The following is a 27,512-nucleotide window of genomic DNA, read 5'->3' as shown; positions in this document are numbered from 1 at the left end:
TGCAACTTCAAAAGTCATAGCGGAATACATTACTGACCTAGTACGCCATACACTACAAGAGATAACACCCAAATTTGTCATTGAAGAAATGAGAAGCAGATATGGCTTGCACATTGGTTACCACAAAGCATGGCGTTCCCTCCAACACGCTTATCATGTCATAAGAGGAAGCCCAGAAAATAACTACTCACGTCTACCGCAATATCTTCACATGATGAAATTAAGAAATCCTGGAACAGTTGCTAACATCAAATGGACCGCTGACAATAAGTTTAAGTGTGCTTTTTTCGCTTATGGAGCATCAATTGAGGGTTGGAAACACTGCAACCAGTAATGATGGTGGATGCAACCTTCTTGAAATCAAAATACCGCGGTGTGCTCATGATAGCAGTAGCAAAAGATGGAAACAACAACATATTTCCTCTCGCATTTGGTATTGCAGACTCTGAGAATAATGAATCCTACAGGTGGTTCTTCAGACACGTGAAAAAGGTGTTTGGCACGCGCAAAGACCTATCAATTCTTTCCGATCGCCACGCATCAATTGCAACTGCAATCAAAGAACTGTATCCAGATACCCAGCATGGAATATGCATCTACCACATGGAGAAGAACTTGCAGAAATATTTCCCATCCGAAGTGATCCTATCACTGTTCTACAATGCACCAACTACCTACAAACAGGCAGAGTTTCGTACCTATATGTCACAGATAAAACAAATCGACCCAAAAGCTGCAGAATACATAGATGAAGAACCACCGGAAAGATGGGCACGTTCATTCCACACCAACAGGCGTTACAACATGCTCACAACAAACAATGTCGAGAGAATGAATTCTGTATTGAGGAAAGCAAGGGAGTTGCCAATAATGGCATGTATTTATTACATCCAGAACAAGCTGCAAAATTGGTTTTACCATAGAAAATTGGATGCAACAGGACCGTCCCATGACCTGACATGTTGGGCTGAAAAGATTCTGCTTGAAAAGATAAGTAGAGGCTTCACAATGAAAGTAAGTACATTTTACCAACACACACTTCAATATTAGTTTGGTGAGCAATGAATAGTTTAATTTTAAGCAAACATAAAAGTTATGCTGGATAAAGGAAGAACTATGACCCTATTTTTATACTTGGTTCTGCCGGAAGGGGCAGACTCTTATTTTAACTAGCATGAAATTATGCCGGTAAGGGCATAACTATGACACTGTTTTTATGCTCACAATGAAAGTAAGTAGATTTTACCAACACACACTTCAATCTTAGTTTTATGAGCAATGTATAGTTTAAAATTAACCAAACACAAAAGTTATGCTGGACAAAGGAACAACTATGACCCTATTTTATACTTAGTTCTGTCGGATGGGGCAGACTCTTATTTTCACTGTATAGGAAGTATGTCGGAAAGGGCATAACTCTCACATAATCTGAAAATTGCCACAAAAAATATCACTCATTTATATTGTCAATTTCCACAGGTAGAAAACATAACTCCCATCAAATTTGTTGTGAAAGATGAAGGATATCAATACAATGTAGACCTGAAGAATATGACTTGTGAGTGCTTGGAGTTCCAAACTGACGAGTTACCGTGCACACATGCCATGGCAGTTATAGACAAAAGAAGTTTGCCAAAATCTACATACTGTGCGGACTGGTTCAAGAAACAAGCCTGCCAAGAGACATACAAAGGTGAAATACTATCAGTTGGAAATCAAGACTCATGGATTATTCCACAAAACATTATGGATATTAAAATAACGCCGCCTGATGTTAAAATAAGACCTGGAAGAAAACAAACAAAAAGATATCGCCCAAGAAGAGAATAGACAAAGAACACATACAGATGTGGTAGATGCAAGTTCTTTGGACACACTAGGGCAACCTGTAACCACAGTCCAGCTCTCAATCCATATTCAAGAAGATAGAGGAAGAGGAAATTGTCATCCTAACATCACACTCTTATACATGGTTTATATGAATTTATCTTATGATTCTTGACGCATAATGCACACTCTGCCTGAAAGAAATGGCAAAACTTTGGTATTACTAAGACTGAGACTTCAAGCATCTTATCACACATTTATTCTTCTATCCATTCTTTCTTTTATTATTTTCTTTTACTAAGTTGTTATCTTCTTGTTGTTGATAATAAAAAACTATCTAATAGCAAGAGATAAATGTCCCTACATGAAATCTACAATTCTCTACCATAAAACATTGAGGAAAAAGAAAAAAACTCATCAACTTTAATTATCCAGTTTTATAATTTATGCCTCCTGTGGCAGGTATAACAGTTTCTGCCGGGAAAACAAAATTGGTATCTCAAAGACTACATCCTGGTAAGTTTAATAGATGTATGCCTTGGGACATAACAATATTGTTTCTCTCTGTTGTTTTCATGTTTTACATTTATGCCGGAACCGGCAAGTCTTCCGCTTACAAAATAAATAAGTATGCCGTTAGGGGTATACTTATGTGCTTTGTTGTTTATAAAATATTTTTAAATGTTGGAAAATTGGATAAAACATTCAGCACAATACAATTAACACTAAGTAAAATATTTCATTCATTCATAGCAAAATTTCATTCATACAAATATTGGAGAGGAAAAAAAAAAGAAAAAAAAAACAACAACATAGACTAAAAATAAAAATCCATTCATACTAAAACAACAATTATGGCGTCTCAACTAATCCCAATAAAATGCGTTCTGACTGTTCAAAAAAGTTAAAAGGTTTTGTCTTTGTTGCTGGTTGTAGCAAGTTCTCTGAACTTAATTTCTGCCGGAAAGGGTGGAACTTCTGTTCATAAAATGAGAAACTATGCCGACCCCGGCAAACTCCTATTAAATAACCACCATAAATTTGGTTTTCAACAAAATAACAGCTTTTCGTCACAAATAATCCCCAATAAATGCATTTTGGCTGGTCAATAACTTCAAAGGGTTTGTCTTTGTTGCTGGTTATGACAAGTTTTCTGAACTTAAATTCTACCGGAATGGGCAGAACTTCTATTTACATAATGAGAAACTATGCCGACCCCGGCAAACTTCTATTACATAACAACCATGAAGTTGTGATGGAAAGGGTATAACTTAGATTTTCAACAAAATAACAGTTTTTATGAGCAGAGAAGTTGAGATTAAAAATGAACACCATCAAATTACAAAGGGGCTTAAAGTTGAAATTTATAACACAAACAAACTGTACAATCTTATAACATTTACAAAAAACACAAGGGCGCACGGAAAAAAAATTACATAGTGCAAAAATAACTAAGACAAACTATTTTTTTTTTCCTTTCTTCACAGATCTTGCTCAACTAAAACAAACTATTTTTTTGCTTTCTTCACAGATCTTGCTCTTTCATGTCATACTCACACTCCATATCGTTATGCTCATGATAATCACTTCCAGTTGTATCTGGTGGCGTGTCATAACCCTTTTTCAGCTTATCTTTCCCATGACAAACCAAATTGATTGACCACTCTTTCATGTAGTCCATCAAACCAGAACCATCCAAATCAGCAGGATTTTGACCGCTAATCAGCATATCAGCAAACTTGATCAAAAAACGACCACAATTATAATCTCTGAAAGTCATAAAAGAGAGATGTTTTAGAACAACAGAAAAGCAAAAACAATAAAAAAAATAAAAATCAACAAAAAACAACGGAAAAAGCTAAAAAAATATAAGAATGAAACGTACGATCCTTGCTTTGGACAGGCAGCCCAGGTATATGTCAGATTACTGAAGTTATTGTATGATGGCCTGAATAATTGAAAATCATTGACCATCAACAACTTAGGGATCATACCACAGTAGGCCTCGACAATGCGAACCAAATGATCATCATTATGATTGAGTGAGTGATAAACTACCAATTTACGCTCATCAATCATGAAAACAGCGAGTACATAGTGAGAAATTGCTTTAGGATCATCATATCCTGGGCGAATATGAATTAATACCCTGTCGAAATTCTCCCATGATATACCACATTTTCCTCTTCACCCATACACAATATTACTCAGCAAAAATGCATCATCACTGCCGCCAGCAAACCAGTGGTAATTAACCGGGTCTTCGTAGTATCTATTGATGTCAAATTGCACAAGCTGATCAAACATCATATCTACGGTTGTGTACTTAACAGCATTGGCAGCTGGAGGATGACACATCATTTTCTTTCTCAAATAATATAGCATCACATCAATATGCTGTGTTAAGGAAAAAAAAATAGCGATTCAGCGATAAACAAAAAAAAAAAAAAGGAAGCAGGAAGCAATAACTAATAGAAAATAAGAAAAGAAAAAGTAAAAGACAATCACGAACCTCATCATTAAGCGCATAGACATCATGGTACAGCTCCAAAAAAACATCCTATATTTTGGCTTAAAATCACCCAACTGATAAACTTCACTGAGCTGGTTCAACTTTGCAGGATACATTACCTCGTTTTCAGCCCTGATTAAAGAAAAGGGAACAAAAATTACAAAAATACAGGCAGAAGTTTGGTTCACATAAAGGGAAATTTATGAACAAGTTTTGAAAAATATGTCGAAAGGGACAAACCTTATGCTTGAAAAAGGGAAAAGTATGCCGGAAGGGGCAAAAATACAGAGATTGTACTTAAAAGACTGAAAAGAAAAAAACATAAACCCAAAATATGGACGAAAAATGCAAGAAAGCACACACATAACTAACAACTTACCCAGTAGGTCGAAAGTTACTTGGTGGAAGATTTCGAGGATTGATAAATTTTTTCCAAAAGTTCACAGCAACTTTGCTTTTGATGTAATGGAATGGGCACATCCTTCTGTACTCTTCATTCCAGTCACTTTCATCCTTCCGTGACCCAAAAGGAAGATCACTATGTGCAGAATATAGCATCCATCCGGGCGCCGGGGTATCACCCACTGCTTTCCTTTTTCTCTGGCGCCTTGTCTTCAAGGAAGATAGCACTTCTGCCACTTCAACAATAGGTTCTTCTTCAGCAAGAGGATGGGTTTGAATAACAGTACTCTCTTTGACAGCGGAAGAAATGACATTTGCAATATCTTCAAAGGACACATATCGAAAATTGTCCTTCATTCCTTTAGAGTTATCACCCTTTCCATCAACAACAGCAGACTCCCTTGGAGTGGTGACTTGAACCGCGTCTGCATTGGCAGGTTCGGTCCTCAATGGCTCAACCGTTTTAATAGGCTCGGGCATAACACCAATATGAGGAACAACAGCGCGTTCATCACCCTCTTTAGAAACTTGAGCTTCAGGTGTTTCACATCTTATAGGCTCAAGATTTTCAACTGTTGTTTGCTCAAGATTTTCAACTGTTGTTTGCTCAAGATTTTGAGGCATATCTCCTTTTGGTGGACATACGTTGGATTCTTCATGATTGGCATCACGAAGCTGTTCACTGCCCAATTGTTCCTCCACAACAACCTGCATAAAGTAACAAATTAAGAAACACAACATCCATCATCAAAGCAAAAATATTAAAATAACAAATTAACAAATTCTGTAAGTGGTAAAAGATTGAAAATTATGTCAAAACAGGCAGAAGTTAGGTTCACAAAAAGGAAAATTTATCAACAAGTTTTGAAAAATATGCCGGAAGGGGCAAACCTTATGCTTGAAAAAGGGAAAGTATGCCGGAAGGGGCAAGATTTAAGTTTCAAAAAGTAAAGTTATGCCGGAGTGGGCAGAAAATAACTTTCTAAAAGAGATGAGAATGCCGGAGGAGGCAGAACATGAGTTTGCAAAATAAAATGTGAAAGTATGCCGGAAGGGGCAAGAGCTAAGCTTCACTTGGTCACTTGGTCACTACCCAGTGTAATCTCACAATAGTGGGGTCTGGGGAGGGTAAGATGTAGGCAGCCTTACCCCTACCTGGGTAGGGAGGCTGTTTCCGATTGACCCTCGGCAACCCTCCTCCTTTATCTGGGCTTGGGTCGGTGTAGGCAGAAATGCAACTTTGCAAAAAAGGTAGTATGCTGGAGTAGGCAGAACATGAGTTTGAAATAAAAGGGGGGATTATGCCAGGCGGGGCAAAACTATCATTTGCATAAGCAAAACAAAAAAAGAGCACACAAAGTATTAACTGCCAGAAAAGTGTGCCAGGCAACTTAGGTTTAGAAAGCAACAAAGTATAAATGTAAAATTACCGAAGGCAATTCAACCTCAACGTTTTCAGTTGCATTTAGAGATTGAACTTGTTCAATATCTGTCTCCATAGGACATGTCACATTTGCTTGGCCTTCTCCAAAAACATGTTCAAATGCATTGTCCCAATCAGCTGCCACATTTGTAGATTGAGGACCATCCGGAAGCCATGGATTAGGAGAAGCATCTACATCTTGTACTGTCTTGTGTAATTTTCTTCTCTTGTAAAATCGGATTTTACCTCCCAACTCTGTCTCATCAAAGGTTCTTTCACTAGAAACGGCTTGCACGTCTTGCATCTGAATTTCTTGATTACTTTCAGCCTCAATATTAGACAAATCAACACCAAACGAGTTGGCCCCCTCGTCTCCGGTGGCAGTTTCAGCATCCCAAAATGCCTGTTCAATATCAGCAATATCTTCACCAACATGAGACTGCACCGATCTTCTTCGTTGGCCAATGGAAGATTACTCAACATTTTTATGAGACCTAGCTATTTTAGTTTTCCTTTTAGCAGCAACACTTTTACGAACAGATCTCGTACTCTTGTGTCTACCCTTTTCAACATGACAAGGAAAATCAACATGTCAACAAACATTTTTAGCATCAGGAGCAGTTTGGGATTCAAAATTTAATCCTGCTTTTTGCAGAGCAGAAATCAGCTGATCCATCCGGACCTTCTCCTGCTGTTGATTATTCAAAATCCTATCCAATTTAACATCACAAACATTTTTCAGGAATTGTGAAAATAAACAAATGCAGCAAAGTGTTAAACTCAAGAGGAAAAAAAAAAGAACAAACCTTTTAGAGGAAAAACAGACAGGAACGATGAGAAATACCTCAATGCGACGCTCTAGAGAAGAGCTTTCAGTGGATTTGCCAGCAATATTGGCATCTTCAGAATCACTTCCATCACCACTTGAATTGTCCGGAGATTCATCAACCACCCCTTTACCTCGCTATTGAAATAAAATCCGTACAACAATAAATAATAATTACATCAAAACAGAAAAAGAAAACCACATTAAAAGTTGACACTAAAAGTAAAGGGCAATAAACACCATTACCTTTCCTCTCGTGTACTCTTCGGATACAAGCAATTTCTTGACATCATTGAAATGTGGAGATTTATTACTGACATACGACAACATCAGAGGTTCACGACAATCGCCAATAATTTCAACATATTGTCTGCGATAGTCATTGAACCTAGACCAAACCCAAACGCTAAAGCCATAAACAAAACCAACAACACCATAATCAATGGTATGTCTGTTTATCCCTTGCTTAAATATTGATTTGAAACACCTCAGGAGTTCAGCAAAATACAAAGACCCCCAATTAAACTGCTCAAACAATTCACTGTCCTCTATGTATACAATATCCTGCCACAATACTTTCTTATCAATTCTACCGCCCAATAAAACACAACCAAGAATGTATATCTCTGCTAGCATCACCGCATCAAGGTCATCTTCAAAATCTACATTTTCAGCACTCATCACATTCTTCAAATCCCTCATTTCCAAATTCCTTTTACCATCTTCAACACCAAAATATCTTCTCAAAAGACGACTGCCATTGGTTTTGTTATATTTAGCATAGAAAGATCTAGGAGGTTCAGTAATTGATAACCCAGTGACTCTCTTAAATGATTGGTCTGTAAATGCCACAAGTTTATCTTGTATATTAAAATGCATTTCATTTGTTTCAGAACACTGAACTTCCGATAACAACATAAAATTCACCAAGATACCCGACATTTTTATATTATGTAATTCCATAAATTTCCCAAAAGGACGATTCTTCAAAATTACCAAATGTTCTTTTGTAAGAAATTTCTCAACAAATTTAACAAATTTTTCATCCCCTCACCATACAGCACTGATGCGTGTGTCTGTCCACTCTTCCGGAGGAATATAATAGTCAGCAACTTGTCAAAATTGACGTCTCATGATTTAGCACACTGACATGAGCAAAACATAAAATTCAATCAGGAAAAAAACACATAAAAAACATTACCAACAAAAATACATTACCACAATGCATTACGAAAAACGTAAAAGAAAAAAAAAAGTAGAAAACCCTATTCAAATAAAATACAGACACAAACAATTGAAGGAAATAACTTATCAACAAGTAATAAAATAGTAACTAATAACTTACAGATGAAATTGAAACCCCACTAAGAGAAATCAATGAAAAAACTGATAAAGATGATATAGGAAACATGACAAAGCAACTGCCTTCTTCAGCTTTAAAGTGAACAAACGAAAATAAAAAGTAAATTACAGGAAGAGCGGGCAAATATATATTGAACAAAAAAAAATCAAAACAGTTAGTGAAATTTGAATTGAAGTAACTGTTGCAATTATTGACAAAAATACAAAGAGTTTTTCAGTTTTTTCTTTTTTCTTTTTTTTTTTTAAAAAAAGAATTAATACATTTTCAATTGGAAGTAAATGTAGCAATACCTATTAGATATATTGGGAATAAGAGTCACTTTTTCATTATCTTTTTTTTATTTCTTTTTTCATTATCTTTTTTTAAACTTGACTTTTGCATATTAAGCTCTTTGGATTTCAATTGGATAAGGATACAACAAGTTTTGCAGTTTTTTTTTTTTAAACCAAAAACAGTTATTCAAATTTAAATTGGAGTAACTGTCGCAACTATTAACAAAAATACAAAGAATTTTTCAGTTTTTCTTTCTATTTTTTTTTTTAAACAAAACAATTAATACATTAATTGGAAGTAACTTTCGCACTTATTCGAGATGTTTTGGAAACAAGAGTCACTTTTTAATTATCTTTTTTATTTTTTGGAAAAACAGTTACTTCCATCTTAGAAGTATGCCGGAAGGGGCAGAACATCTGTTCACAAAAATGGCAAAAGTATGCCGGTTAAGGCAGACTACAATAGAGCACAGTTTGAAAAAGTGAAACTTCATTATATGTACAGAAATGAAAGACCAATTTACATATACATCATTCGAAAAAGGGGGAAACACAATAACATAACACTTGCCGTAAATAACAACAAAAAAATCAATTCACTTTCCTAACTTTTCTGCAGTACAGTATATATCTTCAACAACAGAACTCAACCGTTTCTCAACTGGAGTATTGCTTGGTGTAAGCAAATACCAATTAGGATAACCATCATCTTCTTTGTTTCCATCTTCGCATCCCGGACGTTTTCTACTATCTTCAACAACAGCTGCTACTTCATTTACATTTTGTGATGCTTCATTAGAAGAAAACACATAATCTCCACATTGAAAAGCATTATTAATTGCAACAATTTCTTTAAGTGCTTCTTTTTTTTGCGCGGTCTTCATTGTCTTTCACAAATTCCTTTTCAAACTGAGAAAGAGTTTGAGTTTTATCAGACAGTTGACTTGATGAAGAAACAGCAGCATCACAGAGCATATCGAGCATGGGAGACGTCTCATTTTTTGTAGACCTTGCTTTACAAAGCATATTCTCCATACATTCCTGCAAATCTTTTCCAAGATGTGCATCTAACTTCACCTCATCATTCACTGAATAACCCAAATCAGGTTGTCTTTTATCAGATGCACAAGCTTTACAAGATTTGTTTTTGCTATGCAGTCGAACTAAACTTTCAACACAACGCATCACATAATCAAATTTACTTTCCAAACTGTCAAGTCTACTTTCTAAACAAGTTCTTTTAGCACTTTCAGAAGCTGCTACACATGACTTTGTTTCATCATGTACACGAACTAATCTATCCACAGCATTAATCCCACCAACAAAATTTTAATCCAATTCTTCAAAACGGCTATCCAAAGACTACAAAACAACTAAAAAAAAAATTAAACAAAGAAGAAAAGAAAATCAGAATAAACAAAAACAACAAATGCAGTATGCAAAGTATACATATCATATTAACAAACTCAAAAATAAAAAAATAAAAAGCCATACCTTTACTTGATTGATAATTGTAGATCGTTCATCATCAAGTTGCTTCTTCACACTAGACAAAACACCTTGTATAACAGATCAATAAAACAACACATTACTTTTGGTGTCATTAAATTAATGTTGAACAAGTATGCCGGACCCGGCAGAACTGAAGTCTGAAAATGAAAACAGTTTGCCGGTAGGGGCAGAATTCAAATATGAAAGGAGAAATGTATGCCGGAAGGGGCAGATTTTAAGTTTGCAAAACCAAAAAGTATGCCTCAAGGGGCATAAACTTTCATTTCCAAAACCAAAACAGAGAAGACTGCAAAATGTGTTACCTACTAAAATTATTCTCAAAATGAGAACTGTATGCCGGTAGGGGCAGAACTGAAATATGAAAGGAGAAATGTATGCCGGAAGGGGAAGATTCTACGTTTGCAAAACCAAAAAGTATGCCTCAAGGGGCATAAACTTTAATTTCCATAACCAAAACAGAAAAGACTACAAAAATGTCTCCTACTAAAATACTCTACCACAAGGCCTCTAACTCAGAATTTAGTTAAACAACCAAAAACACAAAAGGCAAAGTACAACTTACATCAACTATCTGAGAAGTAACTTGAGATGGCGAAACCGCACGGGAAGAACAAGGGCCTGAATCATCAGGAAATTTAAGTGCAACTGGATAATCCAGCATCTCTTGTTCCGTACCAACAACAACAGCATGGACAATAAATTTCTTGAATCTCTATAACACAATATAAACACATCAATTAGACAAAAACACAAAAAATAACAAGAGGGAAAAAGAACCAATAAAAAGAAGCATCAACAAAAGGGAAACACATACTTTTTCAGCATGGAAGAAATTATCAGTAATAACTTTATAATCAACTTGCTTTGAAGGACCCCAAGACAACATACGAGGAGACTTCAGACCATGAAAACTTGAAAACCCTCGAAAGATAGGGAAAACCTCCAACAGCCACACATTTAAAGCGTAAGGGAAACCACTAATCATATAACGTGTAGATGGCATGCTCTTGAAAGTCTTCACACAACCACGAATCGACTGTACCAACCAATCAAAACTAAGAGAACCCCAAGGATAAGACACTCGAAGACTGTCATCATCAATTATCTTCATTAGGTGACCTTTAACAATACATTTCTCGTTACAACCCAACAAAACCCTCTCTATTATATAGACCTCAGCAAGTCTAACAGGATCACTAGATCTTTCCCAAAAACCACCAGTACGATTACTTGACTTGATCTGTAAGAAACTCTTGAGATCACATAACCTTATTCTATCTTGATTTGGAAAATAAAGTCTCAACAATCTATTTGGTCTGCTAGACACAACACTAAAATCGCCAACACAAGAATCCAAACCAGTAATAAGACGGAAAGACTCGGAATCAAATACACATACGCGATCAAATATCTTAAACTTTAACGCACTAGCATTACTAGATGAAAGTTGCGATAAGATCAAGCAATGGAAAATACTATCACTCAGGTGGACATCAACCAAATCCATAAACTGTCCAAACACACCCTTTTTCAACAAGTCCAATTGAGAGACACTCAAAAAGGACAAAATCAAACTCCGAAAATGAAAATCACCACTCCACATGCCACCTCCTTCAACCCAGTGTTCAAACTTAACCAAGGGATGTTCCTCCTATAAAAGAAAAATTAATGTCAACAGAAACCAAGAATTTACATAAGAATAAACCAAAAATGAGAATGAAAATAATTAACATATACCATAATAAAAAATCAGCCCCTAGACTGGTACATAAATACCTGCATAATAGAAGAAAGAACCAAAACACATAAGATTGCATAAAAAGCCAACATTATTAACAAAACAACACCAAAAACACATAAGATTGCATAAAAACCAAAATTATTAACAAGACAACACCAAAAAATCAAGACACACATAAATTAACTTAATTCATGAAGTTATGCCGGAACAGGCATAACTTTATGCCGGAACCGGCATAACTTCAGTTTCAAAAACCAAGAACTCTGCCGGACCCGGTATATGTTGCCTCAGACAAACACAGTCTTTATGAAAACACAGGTTACTAAACAAAAAAAACACCAAAAATCTTAAACTAAACTTTATAATCAGGAAAACATATAAACTTTCATAAAAACCAACATTATTAACAAAAAAAAAAAACACCAAAAAATCAAAACACATACAAACTAACTTAAGTCACGAAAGTATGCCGGAATAGGCATAAATTCAGTTTCAAAAAACAAAAATTCTGCCGGAACAGGCATATGCCGCCTCGCACAAACACATTCTTCACAAAAACCAGATTATTAAACAAAAACAACAGCAACAACATAAAACAGTTGTTCACAGGCAAAACTTCAAAGATTCAACAAAGAAGAGAAAACCAAAACGCATATCAAAATCAACTAAAACATATTACGACATTCATAATACGACATTCAAAAAACCAAAATATATACATGAGGAACGAAACTAAAGTTCAAAAAAATCATACAGACACTTTAACAAAACACTATAATTTTAAATAAAAAAGGATAAATTAAATATAAAAAACGACGAAGACAAAGATATTAATTCAACAAACAACAATTTAACATAAAAACAAATATTGAAACGAGCAAAAGATCCAAATTCGTACCTAAATTTTAGAACAGATAAGACAGACACAAAACAGAGGAGGAACGAAGAAGCAAAAAAAGAAAAGAAAAGGGCAAATGATGAAATAGAAAGAAGGGTTTTAATGAGGTAAGGGTAATTTCATCAAAAAACTTTCATTAAACAGACGGCAGGGGCAAAAATTAAAGAAGACATAAATGAAGGGCAAATTATAAAGACCAGCCCAAAAGAAGGGCACTCCACGCAAAAAAAAAAAGCAATTTGCGGCGGTCACTTCTAACCCCCACTATTTGATAAAATTTGCGGGAGTTGCAGTGAATTATTTACAATTCCAGGGGATCAATTTGTGGGGGTCACTTCTAACCCCCACTATTTGATACAATTTGAGGGAGTTCCAGTGATCGCCACAAATTATTTACAATTTGCGGGGATTTATAACCGTCGTTATTTGTTTTCAAAATATGAGCTTACAATTTGTCGGGGTTATAACTAGTGTTTTAAAAGGCGGGGGCGTAAGGCGGGCGTTTTACATACGCCTCGACGAGGCGTAAGCCTCGAGGCATGGGTATTTAATTTTTAGTATTTCTTAAAATAATATAATTACAATAAATATTTTTAAATAGGTAAAATCACATAAAAAAATAAAAGAAAAATGTAAATAAATGAAATATATATATATATATATATATATATATATATATGTTTGTGTGTGTGTGTGTGCGCGCGCAAAAAATAAATAAATGATCAAAGCAATTCATTATACACCGCTTATAACTTGTAATTATATATAACATAATTTTACAAGTATAAACAATACAATGAAATAAAAGCTATTATGAAATGCAAATCAATTCTAACATTTTAACTTTCAAACACAGAAAAAAAACATAGTTTCTTAAAACACTATTACTATCATACTATTTATTTTATCTCCCTATAAGCAAATAATCAATAAAATTTATCAATATTACAATTAAAACATAACTTCTTCATGAAAAAAAAAATTATATGATAATTCTAATACATAGGACTCATGACCAATGACAAGTGAAAATGTACAATTCCGCAATGTGTTTTTTTAAAAAACAAATTAAGTGATATTCACCCTCACGACGTTCTCAAATAGTAAATATCCAATACTACGGCTTGTTATATGAGTTACACCCAATCTTCTATTTCTATAGATGAAAAACTATTAAGTATCATTATTTTGTTAAACAATTATGAGGGTGAATGATTTTAATTAAAGAATTTAAAATATAATTTGTGTAAGAACTGTTATGCGAGCCCTGGGCGTTGGGCGTTAGGCGTGTTTAGGGCGTACGGTTGGGCGCTTAGGGCGTAAACCTCATAAGAACTAAGCCCCGTACGTTAGTCCCAGGGCGTTTTGCCACTGCCGTGCCTCGAGGCGAGCCCCGGGGCGAGTCCTGACACTGCCTTCCTTTTAAAAGAATGGTTATAACCCCCGCTACCTTTAAAAAAAAAAAAAAAAAAAAGAAAGCTCCGCTGTGTGTAATTTACGGGGGTTACAAACCTCCGCTACTCTGAAAAAAAGGCGCAAAATCTAAAATTTTCCCTCATCATATTTTGCCCAACATTCTAAATCTCCGCTCATTTTATTTTCGTCTCTCTCTAGAAAGCACTAAACACTCTCTCTCTCTCTCTCTCTCTCAGTTCGGTAAGCTCGAATTTCTTCTTCAATCTCTCTAGAAAGCGCTAAATTGTTGCTTTGGATTTGAGTTTTTATCTATTTATTTGAGGTTATTGAATGCAATTTCCAATCAATAGTAGTTGCATGCAGATTTTAATGATTGTGATAAATCAATATCAGTTACAATATTCTAATTTTAGCGATACATTGTTGCTTTAGATTTGAGTTTTAATCTGTTTGGATAAATCAATATCAGTTACAATATTTCCAGTCCAAAGTTTAGAGTGATAAATCAATCTCGATTGTGTATGAAGAAGAATGTTAAATGTGAATTGAAGAACCTAGGGTTTAATTTGAAGAATTATTTTAGAAAATCAAAATTAATTAGCAGCAACTTTTAGAATCTGGTGGAAGGTCTGAGATACTTATGTTAAGCTTATAGTCATTGATATGTGGAAGCTAGGGTTTAATTTGAAGAAGCTTCATTCTAAGGCTCTGTTTAGGGCAAATTGTGTAGCCAGGGGCGGAGCCACATTGGCTCCAGGGGGTTCATCCGAACCCCCTCGGCAAAAAATTACAGTGTATTTTCAAAGTTAAAATTATTTTGTTATGTATATATAGTAGATGTTGAACCCCCTGACTTCTTCGTGTATTTACCTTTTAAATGCCTTGTATGGTAGTTGTATGCAGATTTAAATGCTTACGTTGTTCGAATACTACAAATATTCTGTTAGGAAGCGCACATGTACGATTTCTGTCTGAACCGATGGTTTTGATGAATGAAACCTCATTTGTTTTCTAAAGAAATTTCATATTTTCTCTTCTACCTATGTGCAATAACCTCATATGTTTGATTTATGCTTTATGTTAACTACTACTATAGTTCGTCTCCTAAAGTGCAGTAATCAATATCTGTCGTTTCAATTACATTTTAAGTTACTAGCTTGTGAGAGATTAGGACTTTTGAATCTTGCTTATATAATGAACTTGCTGAATCTTGCTTCTCTATTACCTGTAAACTTATTGATATGTTAGTTTTTTATTTACTTATATTTTGTCTTTCAAAAAAAAAAAAAAAAGATGTACTTATATTTTGTTAATTGTAGATATGCCAAAGACTAAGTGTTGGCAGAACTTTCAAAAACCAGTTCAGTCACTACCTACTTCACAAGGTGTAGTACAACCGACGCTGCCAGTTAAGGCCAATGTACAACCGACCCCGTCAATTCAGGCAACAAGACGGTTGGCTTCTCTCTCTCTCTCTCTCTCTCTCTCTCTCTCTCTCTCCGGGGCTTAATATGCTTTCAATTTATTTTCTGTGTAATCTGTAGCAACTTCTATGATTTGCTGATTAGTTAGATCTGTAATGTGTTGTAGTGAAATCTGTTATAAGCTGCTGGCAGAACAGGAGCTTATAATTAATGAATTTGTTTTAGTATGAACAGTATACTAAATAATGCAAGACATTCTGGATGACACATTTATGATTCGTTACGCTGTTTATGGAAGTAAAATTAGGCCAATTTAATTTTTCTTACCCGTTAGTTTCAATGTGTCCGGTTGCACATTGTGACACTCATTTCAGATCCCAAAGCATGAAATCAGTTCAATCACTATCTACTTCACAAAGTGTAGCACAACCGACACTGCCAGTTCAGGCCAATACACAACCAACCCTGTCAATTCAGGTAATAAGATAGATTTCTTCCTCAGTTCAGGCCGCATCACAGCCGGTTTCGTCAATTCAGGCAACAAGACGATCATTTGAGGCCACATCAAAGCTGGTTCCGTCAATTCAGGCAACAGGACGATCAGTTCAGGCCGCATCACAATCGGCTTCATCAAATCTGGCCGCATCACAGTCGATTTCATCAAATCAAGCTGCATCACAGCCAGCACCATTCAGGAAACGTGTTGGACGTGTGTCTAATACACATTGGACCGTAGATGCGATAGGTAAACATTCCATTTTTGTCTCTTTCTTATTTGGAGTTCTAGCTGCTGAACTGGTTCAGCATATTTTGTCTTATACTTATAAGATATCCAAACCTTGAAGAAGCTCTTTTAATATGTTGTTACTTTCTGGTTCATTCATTGTGCTACAATAGCAGTATTATGAAGACATTCCTTTAAATGAATATTGTTGGTTTTCATATTTATTCTTCTGCAGTTGCCATCATGTTACAACTTAAGACGTGTTGGTACGAAGGAAAATATTTTCTGAAAAATCTTTTGCTGAACTTAGAATCTCAGACATATGAAGAAAAATTACACTGTATGAATTTTCTGGGACAACTCTATTTATCCGTTTTACATTTGAATTAACAGGAAGCCTAGGGTGATTTTGAACCTTTAGTTGTCTAGGCTCTCTGTATTCTTTTTCTCTGTAATAGGCATGTCATAAACACTCTGAAATACTCCAACTACTAATGAGTCAAAAGAACTGATGGTTTTCATTTTCTTATTAAAGATTCAGACAAAAATAGAAAGACACTCAGACTGACAATCAAGGAAGTGCTGAATTTATCTAGTGAAGACTATATTGTGCTCGATTTTGATTACCTGGATGCTCCATTTGGAGAAGCACAAGCTCTTCTTGCTGGCTTTTGTGGAATTTTAGTAGCTGATTCCTCTTTATTTCCGATGCACTTTGAGAAATGGTCGGATTTACCTATATCATACTTCGATCGCGTCTTTGATCAAATTATGAAGGTATAAACTCTATTTTCTTACTACCATATCTATTTTTTCTTTGGACTTTAAATTTGCATGTAATAGACAAGCTAATCAGTGTTTTATTCTTGAAGCCCCGATTTTGTTTTCAGACAACCGAGTCAGTTGCACGAAAATATGTTTATGATTCTATTTTGAAGAAGTGGAGTGCGAACAGGCTAGACATATGGGAAGCGTTCCGTGACCCACTTAAGAGCAAAGCTCAGATTATGGATAATGTTCCACCTGGAATTCCACGGGATCAGTGGACTTCTTATTGTTATTATTGTTTTAAAGAAGAAACAAAGGTATATATTTAATTGGTTCAGTTAGTATGTGTAATCATATGATTTGTTGTATAATTGAATTTCAAATATCTTTTTGTAAGGAAATGTGCAAAAGGAATGCTGAAAATCGAAAGAAACAAACCATTCCACACACCGGTGGATCCAAAGTTAACTCTAGAAGAAGGGCTGAAATGGTGAAAGATTTTAATTGATTTCGTTTTACTTTAATTATCAAACTAACTTATTATGTAATTATTTCTAATTAGTTCAGTTATTCTGATTTGATTATGTCTCTTATAGCTGGCTGAGACCGGACAAATGCCTGGACGAGCACAAATTTATCTTGCCACTCATAAGAATGAAAATGGAGCATATGTTAATGAGGCGGCAAAAGATATATGTGTAAGTTTCTAATTGCTCTGTTCAATTAGCTTTTGCTTGCTTATGAGAATTATGTGTAGTGAGAAATTGGGCTCTATTTGAAACTGAATTGAAGCAGCAGCTGTAGTTCTGATGAATCTAAAAAGTGCAAAAAGAGACCATTATAGCAATTGAGTTAATATGTGGATTAGCTTACTACTTTCCAACAGGAACCCAAGTTGTGCAGCTTACTTTTGCTAAAGAATAAAAGATGAGAAACAAAATTTTCAGGAACTCTATGGATTTTAAAACAATATATTTGCATGTTCCTCAGATTGTGATACACAAGAAAACACTTCTTAAACATGTACATGGACTATAGCTTTTTTTGTCGGTACTTATAACTTTTAAATACTTCTTACTGCCTGCTAATACTTCTTACAGATGCTTTTAGTTGTTCTAAGTTACTTATTAACATCTTGACAATAGATTTTATGTGTGTACTATATTTAGGAAAAAATTCAGATAACTTTGAGTCAAAGCACAGTGGATGAGTCTGTAGTATCGCCAGATGATGCAGTTGGCAAGGTTCTAGGAAAAGAGCACTCTGGAAGGGTAAGGTGTTTGGGGTTAGGAGCTGTCCCCAGCAGAGGTTTTAAACAAACAAGATCTCGATTTGGTGGTATGAGTTCTTCAAGGAGTGAAGGTTCATGTTCGTCCCATTGTCAAGAAAACTACAATATTTTGTTGAATGCTCACAAAGAAATGGTGAATAATCACAATCAAGTAATGAATGCTTTGAAAACATATATGATAATGAAAGAAGGGATGTTACCAGAACAATTTGCGGGGTTATTTCCTTCTCCTACAACGGTAAATATAACTCTTAAATTTTGTGTATTACATTATGTGCTGAAGTTTGCAGATGTTAGATACTTGCCATTTCCTCTGTAAGCATCATTTAGAAATATTGTTGATATAGTCATTTCCTACACATACAGAGTTTCGAGAAATTTAGTGTCGTTATGAAGCTACTGCTGTTAGTGTGCTAATGAAAGTATTTTAGTATGATAAGACCTCAAAATGATTCAGGGGGGGCCTCAATAGAAGAATATGATCTAAAGATTAGCTAAACAGTAGATATCAAAAAATCTAACATGTGGTATACTGCCAAATGGTTCTATTTAATTCAGGACCAGGACAATGGTATTTTTCATTCAGCTTGTTTTGGGATAATCTTTTCCAGAAAGAGCTAAGCCTGGGTCTGAGGAGTGGTTGATTAATATTTTGGTTGATTAACAAGCCTGTTCTTCATACGATCTTATTGTGTATTTTTTTCCCAGCCAAGTGATGCGGTAAGTGCATCTCGTTCACCCATGGATGCAAGAAGATCTTATGGTGTTAGTAATCGTAGTGACAACCCTTGAAGTTCCCTGTAATCGTATTAGATGATTAATTACGACAATGTAATTGGTGGATCGGATGTTAGAATGGTTGGAGTGAATGATGTGCTAAATTTAGTTTGTAAAACTAACGATACTACTTTATGATAATAATTTTGTGTTAAAAAAATATGTTGTTATTTCTTATTAATATTCCTTCTATGTTTGATTATGAAGTACATGTTAATAGTAAATAATATTCAAAACTAAATATTTCTCGCAAAAAGCAGTAGAAGTAATTGTAGTTTCATGACTTGAGGGGGTTCCAACTGCCAGTATTTTTGCACTGTTAAAATTATATAGCAGGGGTTGTGACTGCTAGGATTTAAACTGCAGTCATTTTGCGGGGGTTTAAACCGCCGCTAATCAACCCCGGCTAATTGACTGCAGCGGTCGCTAAAATACCCCCGGTATTTGATTGTGGCACCTCTTATTGTAGGGGTTTTTGAGACCGCCGTGACAACAAATTGCGAGGGTCAGAAACCCCCACAACATGCAAGAATAACCCCTACAATTTAGGCCTTTTTTTTTTTTTTTTTTTTTTTTGTAATGAATACTATGTCCTTACTTTTCTGTTCTTTATTATTCCGCAAACGTAACTTGGAACAGATAAAGTAACTTGGTTTATCCTCTAGGCTAAAATCAGGCGTAACGTAGGATAGATATTTGGTCGTGCAAAATATCAATTCTATATTAGTCACTACAATTGCTAAAAGAGGCTAAAATCTCCGTAAATTGCAACTTTCAACCTCCGTAAATTACTCATTTTTTTGTAGTATACTGTATGGAAAGAAAAGCAAAAAAGGAGGAAATATAGTAACATGATGTACTGTATAGATAAAGTAAGTAATGATGAAAGGTGGAGCCATGCAATGCATGCAAAATTTCATGTGGCATATTTAGAGGTGTCAATATGGGCTGGCCCAGCCCAACCCAACCCAACCCTAAAGGGTCAAAGAATTAAATGGGTTAGGACGGGCTGGCCCTTTTAATTGAAGGGCCTACAAAATGGCAGCCCAACCCAGCCCTAAGCGGGCCGCGGGTTAGGACGGGCCAGCCCTTTAAGTTTTTTCGTCTTCCGAAATAACATTTTCTAAGTGATTTTTGGTACAATTTGAACATGAAACTTATGCAATATGAAATAGAATCTTCTACCACACCATTCTTAAGCAAAATCATATCATAGAAGAAAAAAATTTAAGAGAACAAATATAAATTATTATTTTTTATCACTAATTCAGATCACGTTCAAAAGAAATTAAACATAATATAAATTCTAAGACTAAAAAGTATTACTTTATTTTCTAATTTACTACTTAGTAGTAAGTACATTCTTTTTTAATCATTACTTTTATCTTTTTGTTTAATTTACTTATATTTTTTTTTAAAATTAATTAATTTATTATTTTTTTCTGGCCTCAAGGGCTGGCCTCAGCCCAACCCTTGAGGCCGGCGGGCCAAGAGAGGCTGGGCTTTTGAGCCTCACTTCTATATGGGCCAAAGAAATCTTAGCCCAACCCTACTTAAATGAAGGGTTAGATTGGGCCGGCCTCGCGGGCCAAGCCCATATTGACAGCTCTAGGCATATCCCTTTTGGGGGGTAAGATAAAATTGAAGGATACAAGTTTGGTCCTACAAAAAGCTAGAGTACATACAAGAAGCTTCATCGATCTTCGCATAGTACGCATGATAAGTGCCTTGTCTTCACCTTCAATACTTTGCCCACCACCCCACGCCCTTAAGTAGAGCTAGCTTTTCACTCCCGCGCATATGTGAGCTTTCCATCTTGCCAACGTAGCTATTCACTGCAACCAATAAAGGTACAATGAGTTTGCACTACCATGCATATGCTTTATTTCTCCCCTAAAGAAAAAAAAAGCAACTATATCCCTTTGATTTAGTCTTGTATAAACTCTCACAATATATAACTGGAAGATATATACGTATGCTACTGAGTTATTTATACAAGATTCTACAACAAAATTAAGGTTTCCACTACTTGAACTATTTATATTTTCTCGTCCTTTTTTGTATAACGGTGTTTGACTGGGCATAGAGTTTGAGAAATTAAAGAGAATTAACCCAATATGTGTGATGTACTAACAGTATATTTTTAAATTAGTGATAGTTAGAGTTCCACATGTCTTTTAATTTTAAATGAACATTGGTGAGCGACAGAGATAGATCTAGAATTTAAGTTTTATGAGTTCAACCTCTAAGATTCTTAACATTAAACCGATTATATTATTAAAGTTATGGGTTGAAATATACTATTTAATTTGTGTGAATTTTCACACATAACTTATGCTCCAATTGAAAATACTGAGTTCAAAATAAACTCGGTTCAGTACTCTACATCCACCACTGGTGAGCGACCCAACAAGTTATGTCATTAAGGGTAAAATGAGGATATGAAAACTAAGTAGTTTCTAAAAAAGATAAAGGAGCTATTCCTTTTTTAGCAGATTAAAAAGTAAAAGAGTGTTCACGTAAATGAGACAGAAGGAAAGGTGATTATTAATTACTCCTATTTCAATTTATGTGAACTTGGTTGATTGGAGGTAAGATTTAAGAAATACTCCCCCCGTCTCATAATAAGTGTCATCTTAGCCAAAAACACGCATATTAAGAAACCAATAATGTAATACGAAGTTTACCAAATTACCCCTATATATAAAAATAAATTACTTTTTCCTCTTGATTAGAGCATGCACAATAGTAAACCTATTACATTGGGAATCCAACAATATCAAGTTACTATGTGGCTTTTCAATCATTATTTAGATGTTACTTTAACTTGTCAGTTTTTGTCTAAGGGTAAAATTGAAAAAAAAAAAAAAACTAGCCAATTTATGTCTTGGTTTCTAAGGTGACACTTATTATTGGACAATTCTTTTTAGCTAAGATGACACTTATTATGGGACGGAGGGAGTAAAAAAAGACTTTTGAAACTCACAGTCTTAAACATGTCATTACATTTTGTATGGTTATAAAATTTCTCAAAGGTCAAATAAGAAATATTTTTTCAAATTTAGAAAGCTAATCATTTTTTAAATGGATTAAAAAGGAAGTAAATTTACATAAATTAAAAATAGTACTCCTGTCCCAATGTATGTGATACAGTTCGGATTTCGAGAGTCAATTTTTATTTTTTTATTTTCACATTGAATTGGGATATACTTTCTTTAATTTTTTTTGAAAAATTATGTATATATTTAGAAGCTACATAAAAAATATTATAAATCACAATAATTAACAATTTAAAATATTTAAACGATATTTGAATAAATCGCAGTCAAAGAATTTCTTGTTTGGCTCTCAGAATCTGAATTGTATTACATAAATCGGGACAGAGGGACTACTAGTTTGATTGATTAATTGAAAATTAAATGAGAAAATATCGAAGGAGTTATTCAAATATCCTTCTTTTCCTTTTGGAGGGCGCTAATTTTTTGGCAGGAAGGGCCGTACTGTCTATTCCTCGTGGGAAAATGAAAATGTAAAAAGGTGGCAGTTCTAAGATGATGATGATAAGGTAAAAAGTATTTACACTCTCTCGGATCCGTGTTATGCATAGAATTCCGTTCTATTGAGTACCGTCAGTGTAAAGCTTCTTCTCATAGTTGTGAGAGCCACGCTTATAAGGGAATATCGAATCCTAAATTCTAAAGATAGAAAAAAAGTTGGATGCTCTCTGTCGGTTTGTCTCATTGACAAAGAACCTTCCAAAATCCCTACTTGTTCAAATAAAAGAAAAGTTAAAACAAAAGAATATATTCTCAAGCCCTCAACTTCTTTAATACTAACTTTTTTGCTTTGGTAGTTTTCTTTGACTGGCAAGGAGTTGTAGATCAAGCCTCTTTTCTTAATCCTCATTCTTCTTTTGTTATGCAATCATGAGTTAGTTCAAAATGAAAGACGGTTAACCTCATGGTCATTTTGCGGGAATTAAGTTCATCATCACTGAGACCTATAACTTTTTAAAAGTTAAAAGAGAAATAAAACAACTTAGATGAACATAAAGTTGTATCCATGAGAACGAAAATGCTTCAAACGAGAAATACATTGGGGAAGGAATAACACACGTATGCAAAGACAAATCTTAGCTTGTAACATACAGGTTTATGTAAATCTAGTAGTCTTGAGCAAATTCTATATATTTATATGTGTATTCATTAGATATTTATAAATATTTAACAGTGACCAAATTATTAATATATATTAAATTGAAATCGCTACATCCATTAATAATTTCAAATCTTGAATTCAGCCTGTACATACGATGTGAAAAAATACAAAGATACATTAGGAGAAATGATGGAGACGTGTGCACGCACGCATATATTGATAAAAGTTGTCGACTATTATAATTTTTTGTTCTCTAGGTTTCCGTTCAGAAAAATCCCCAGTGGGTTTTATCCCCGTAAAAAGTGAAAAGAATCCGAGATTAATTAAATTACAATCGAAACAGTACTCAGTCAAGTGTAGTCTACTGCATTACGATATCCAACAAATTACATATATTTGTAAAACTGTGAGAAAAAATGATGGAGCCCTTGAATATTGATAATTATCTTCTTTACCCTTCTTGCAATTCAGAAGGGCAGGATGCCACAAATTACATCTAATAAGGTAATAAGGTATGCCCATGTCACATGATACGATATAGGTAGCATTGCATGGGTCTTCAAAATATCACAGTAGTAAACTGAATCCATTGATATGGTGCCCAACAGTTATAGTGCTTCCTAAGTATAATAGTAGTAGTGATACTACAATATAATTACTCGAGAATTAGAAAAGTTCCAAGTGTAAAAATTTGGCTAATTAGTTTTACCCGAAAACAGAGTTTCGTCCACCTTGGGCACTCAAACTTGAAATCTGGGGCGCTCTTCTTGGGGAGGGCCTCTCCAGCTTTGCGTCGAATTTCTTTTCATCTTGTAGAATTGGCTTTGACTCGTAAATGTCAGATACTGAATCAAGCTCGAGATTGCAACTCCTCTCCATTGAAACCGGTGCCATCTGAATAATCTGGTGGTCGTCTTCATTATTAGGACCTAAACACGAGGCTCCTCCTGTTGCTCCACCTAAATTTGAAAACATAATTAAGTTAATCAACAGTATGCTCTTTCTAACAACTTAAAGTTTGTGGATCATGTTGAGATTATAATTAAGTAGATAAAAATGTGTTCTCTCTAATAACGTAAGTTTTTAGATAAGATAATAACACAGTTCAACATGGTATCAGAGGAGACAAATGTCTTGTGCTCTCTCTAACAACTTAAGTTTTAATGAGATGGTCATACATTTAAACAGACCAGACAGATTACAAAATTTGAATACCTATTTCTTGGAGACGAAAGTCATCGGACCACATCAAGGGGCTCTTTCCATTTCCATTACCCCCATTGTTATAAGGGCTAGGCCTCTTTTTTCCCAGAGACAAGTTATGATCAGTATTATTATTGCCTAGGTTCATGAATCCGTCAAAGGACGAGGACCTTTCACCCATGCCGCTACTCTGAGCATGAAGCTCGAGCTGTTGCTCGTGCCCTCCACAAATGTTCAGGTCCTGAAATGAAGAGAAACTTAAAGGAGGGGCTCCAAACTCTTTAAAGGCAGCTGAAATGTCCGGTATTAGTCCTCCTCCCTGATTTCCAATGTTGGCTTTAAAGGTTCTTGCTGGTAATGCCATGTTTTCTTCGCCACCCAATGTTTGACAAGCTTTCTCCAATATAGTCTGCATGTACTTTCCCTGTGCCTCAATCCTTAACTGAAGGTGTCTCTGTACCTGCAACATGCACCCCTAATATAATTATCAGGTTAACTAATATATGCTGCACTCCATTGTACCTCCGTCTTAATTATGTGACGGTGGTTGGATTTCGAGAGCCAACCCAATTATGTTTTGACCGCAACTTTTACATGTTAAATATTTCGAATTTATTAAGTATTGTAACTTGTTAGTAATACTTTTCTTGTAGTTTACAAATATTTTTATTTCGAAAAATTAAAAGATTCTTCAAATTTACGATCAAGATTAAGAAGTTTAAACTCGAAAAAAGCGTCATATAAGTTGAGATAGATGGAGTACAAACTAGCTGTAGATGATAGGTCTGACTGCAGAGCGGGATGCATCCATATTTATTGGGTTTAACTGAAGTAGATTTTTTTCACAATGCATAACTAAGTATATAAAAATATTGGTAAAATTAGAAAATCAACACATACTAAATTCTTAACTTATAATTTTCAATAGAGCAATATATTTAATGGTAATGATTAAAATGGTTGAACCTATGAAATTTAAATTCAAGATCCGCTTCTGCTATCCTGTAATACTAGAGGATCATTTCACTCGAAAAAATGGTTGAAGTATATAGTTACCTCCAGTTGTTCATGCAGCCTTCTCTGCACCTCCATTTGCATCCTAATTCCATCAGAGATTTGAACGTTAATACTTCCATAATTTTATGTACCCCAAGGATAAAATTAAATCAACACTTCTATGATGACAATAACTTGTACCAAAGGTGGTAAAGGAAGAGCAGCCATGCAAGGCCCCGAGAATTAAGCAACTACTAGAAAAAGAAAAAAAGAACATCTAAGTATTGGTAAAATTGCTACCTGTCATACTTAGGGATTATATTAAAGTTTGATTCTCATCACCCTCTTTCCTTAACTTTGGCCTCTCATACACCTCAGAAAGAATTTGAGATAAGAAAGGAAAAGAAAGAGGACAATTGTAACACCCTCCGAAGAAACAATTCCTAATAAAATTAAAGGGAAAGCAAACTAAAGGAACAAGATGATTTATACTAAAGTTGAAAGGAAAATTAAGAAAAAACATACTCGTTCATATTACGGCCGATCATTCCAGATGAAGATGCCGAATTTCTTTGCAGTTCCAAACTTGTAGCTGTAGTGCAATGAAGGTTATTTTAAGTTTTTAATATTTTGGTTAATAGGAAACAATTAATCCGTCTACAAGATAGCAATTTAATTTACTACTAGATAAACTTGAACAAGCAGTATATAAGAAGAATCAGTACCTCTATCACCATCCTTCACCGAGTGATCATTGAATTCTTTGTGAGGCTGCTTTCCAAGTCTAAACTTCTATATTATATCAAAAGTCGTAAAAAACAAGCAGCTTAGGTCAAACAATTGCATGAATAAATTCAAATAAACTCAAAGCAAGATCATAAATTGCAGAAAACAAACGGCAACAACAACATACCTAGTGTAATCCCACAAGTGGGATCTGGAAATCGTAGAAAACAAGAAGATTAAAATTACCTGAAGATGGCTCTTGAGATGGTAAAGGGTTAAACCCTTAACACCCATAACCCTCATAATAGTCTTAGGTGTTGCCTCTGCACAAAGAAATACAAGGTAAAACATAAAGGTTCGAACTTATAGACAAGTTTAAATCTTGAATCTACCTCTGTCCAGAACGGAAGGACGGTGATCCTATGCAACTAAATATATAGGGTTTAGGAAGTGTAGAAAACGTACTATCAGGTCCACCTAACTGAGTAACAGCATCAACAAAACGCTCGTGAAGCTCAACCGTCCAACGAAGACGAGGTTTAGGATCGGTAGTGAGAACAAGACCGGAGTCTCCTTGAACACACATAGGTCTGTCATGTGAATTCATAGTCGAAGGTTTCTTCGCATGGAACATTCTCTCTTTTTAAATTTCTTTTCTTTCTTTCTCTCTGAGCTGTTAGTTCTTCTTAATCGAATACTATGCTAAAGAGATTCAAGAACAAATGCGATATGCAAATAGAATAGGAAGGGAATAGGTCGGTTTTAATTGAAGAAGAGAACATGCACCTTTTCTCTCTCAAATAGTGGAAAAGGTAGTGCCAGGGACAAGCTAAGCAAAGAAAACCCTCTAATTAATTAAATAAAGATAAAGTTTGATGAGTAAATTTTGTACAGTATTATACTTGGTAGATTTATGTGTAGGGAAAAAGGTTCTTCAATACAACTAACATGCAACCCTCCTTTGCCAAAAGAAAGTTGCCCTGCCGTAGATGTGGATGTGTATATCACTACTTGGTTAATTACCGTGTGAGGCTGTATTTTTGCTTTTATAATCTTTATTAAAGAAAAGAGGGACTCGTATAACGTGAGGTAGTATAATATATAAATACAACAGGAGTTGAATTTGCACTTTTTATTCTTTATTGACGGGGAAAGGGACTCTAATAACGTGACTTAGTATAAATTAATTACTCATACAATCATAACCAACTTTGCATTTCTAGGGAAATGTAGTGCTATGATTAAACATGTCC

General features: G+C 34.9%; 3 protein-coding genes across 7 annotated transcripts; 1 reads left to right on the top strand and 2 right to left on the bottom strand.

The window, feature by feature from the left end:
* Window positions 1-9,176: 9,176 nt before the first annotated feature.
* Window positions 9,177-12,660, bottom strand: LOC132638531 (uncharacterized). Its single transcript, XM_060355377.1, has 2 exons — window positions 10,952-12,660; window positions 9,177-10,849 (listed from the first exon to the last, which is right to left on the bottom strand). Exons 1-2 carry the CDS (start codon window positions 11,738-11,740, stop codon window positions 10,661-10,663), a joined length of 978 nt encoding a protein of 325 aa, XP_060211360.1. The 5' UTR covers window positions 11,741-12,660; the 3' UTR covers window positions 9,177-10,660.
* A 1,557-nt stretch (window positions 12,661-14,217) lies between these two features.
* On the top strand, window positions 14,218-19,357 carry LOC132636254 (uncharacterized). Of its 4 annotated transcripts, none has more exons than XM_060353013.1 (10): window positions 14,218-14,432; window positions 15,512-15,647; window positions 15,991-16,093; window positions 16,154-16,361; window positions 16,876-17,117; window positions 17,231-17,425; window positions 17,506-17,598; window positions 17,705-17,806; window positions 18,278-18,637; window positions 19,108-19,357. In XM_060353013.1, exons 2-10 carry the CDS (start codon window positions 15,514-15,516, stop codon window positions 19,189-19,191), a joined length of 1,521 nt encoding a protein of 506 aa, XP_060208996.1. In that variant the 5' UTR covers window positions 14,218-14,432; window positions 15,512-15,513; the 3' UTR covers window positions 19,192-19,357. The 4 variants fall into 4 exon arrangements, with proteins under 4 accessions (XP_060208996.1, XP_060208998.1, XP_060208997.1 ...); XM_060353014.1 differs by having other exon boundaries at window positions 14,219-14,432; window positions 15,951-16,093; window positions 17,213-17,425; XM_060353012.1 differs by having other exon boundaries at window positions 14,220-14,432; window positions 17,213-17,425.
* Window positions 19,358-23,680: 4,323 nt separating this feature from the next.
* On the bottom strand, window positions 23,681-27,173 carry LOC132636253 (myb family transcription factor IPN2). 2 transcript variants are annotated; one of them, XM_060353010.1, is made up of 7 exons: window positions 26,725-27,173; window positions 26,506-26,582; window positions 26,259-26,325; window positions 26,059-26,125; window positions 25,594-25,636; window positions 24,550-25,012; window positions 23,681-24,293 (listed from the first exon to the last, which is right to left on the bottom strand). In XM_060353010.1, the coding sequence occupies exons 1-7, from the start codon at window positions 26,891-26,893 to the stop codon at window positions 24,040-24,042; spliced, it is 1,140 nt and encodes a 379-aa protein (XP_060208993.1). In that variant the 5' UTR covers window positions 26,894-27,173; the 3' UTR covers window positions 23,681-24,039. The 2 variants fall into 2 exon arrangements, with proteins under 2 accessions (XP_060208993.1, XP_060208994.1); XM_060353011.1 differs by having other exon boundaries at window positions 24,550-24,997; window positions 26,725-27,155.
* Between the last annotated feature and the right edge of the window lie 339 nt (window positions 27,174-27,512).

Source organism: Lycium barbarum, chromosome 4 (assembly GCF_019175385.1).
Source record: "Lycium barbarum isolate Lr01 chromosome 4, ASM1917538v2, whole genome shotgun sequence".
In the NCBI taxonomy this organism is placed as follows: Eukaryota; Viridiplantae; Streptophyta; class Magnoliopsida; order Solanales; family Solanaceae; genus Lycium; species Lycium barbarum.
Note: the sequence above shows the minus strand (reverse complement) of the source record. Positions and strands in the feature narration are given on the sequence as shown.

Bases quoted from the DNA above. Each gene is read 5' to 3' on its own strand.
- LOC132638531 (XM_060355377.1), bottom strand. From the start codon at position 11,740: ATGTGGAGTGGTGATTTTCATTTTCGGAGTTTGATTTTGTCCTTTTTG. The intron at 10,850-10,951 runs GTATGTGTTTCC...ATTGTGTTATAG, and splicing joins ATTTCTTCCATGCTGAAAAA to AGATTCAAGAAATTTATTGT.
- LOC132636254 (XM_060353012.1), top strand. From the start codon at position 15,514: ATGCCAAAGACTAAGTGTTGGCAGAACTTTCAAAAACCAGTTCAGTCA. The intron at 15,648-15,990 runs GTTGGCTTCTCT...CACTCATTTCAG, and splicing joins TCAATTCAGGCAACAAGACG to ATCCCAAAGCATGAAATCAG. The intron at 17,807-18,277 runs GTAAGTTTCTAA...TACTATATTTAG, and splicing joins AGGCGGCAAAAGATATATGT to GAAAAAATTCAGATAACTTT.
- LOC132636253 (XM_060353010.1), bottom strand. From the start codon at position 26,893: ATGTTCCATGCGAAGAAACCTTCGACTATGAATTCACATGACAGACCT. The intron at 26,326-26,505 runs GTAATTTTAATC...GATATAATATAG, and splicing joins ATCTCAAGAGCCATCTTCAG to AAGTTTAGACTTGGAAAGCA. The intron at 25,013-25,593 runs GTAACTATATAC...TAATTATATTAG, and splicing joins GGCTGCATGAACAACTGGAG to GGGTGCATGTTGCAGGTACA.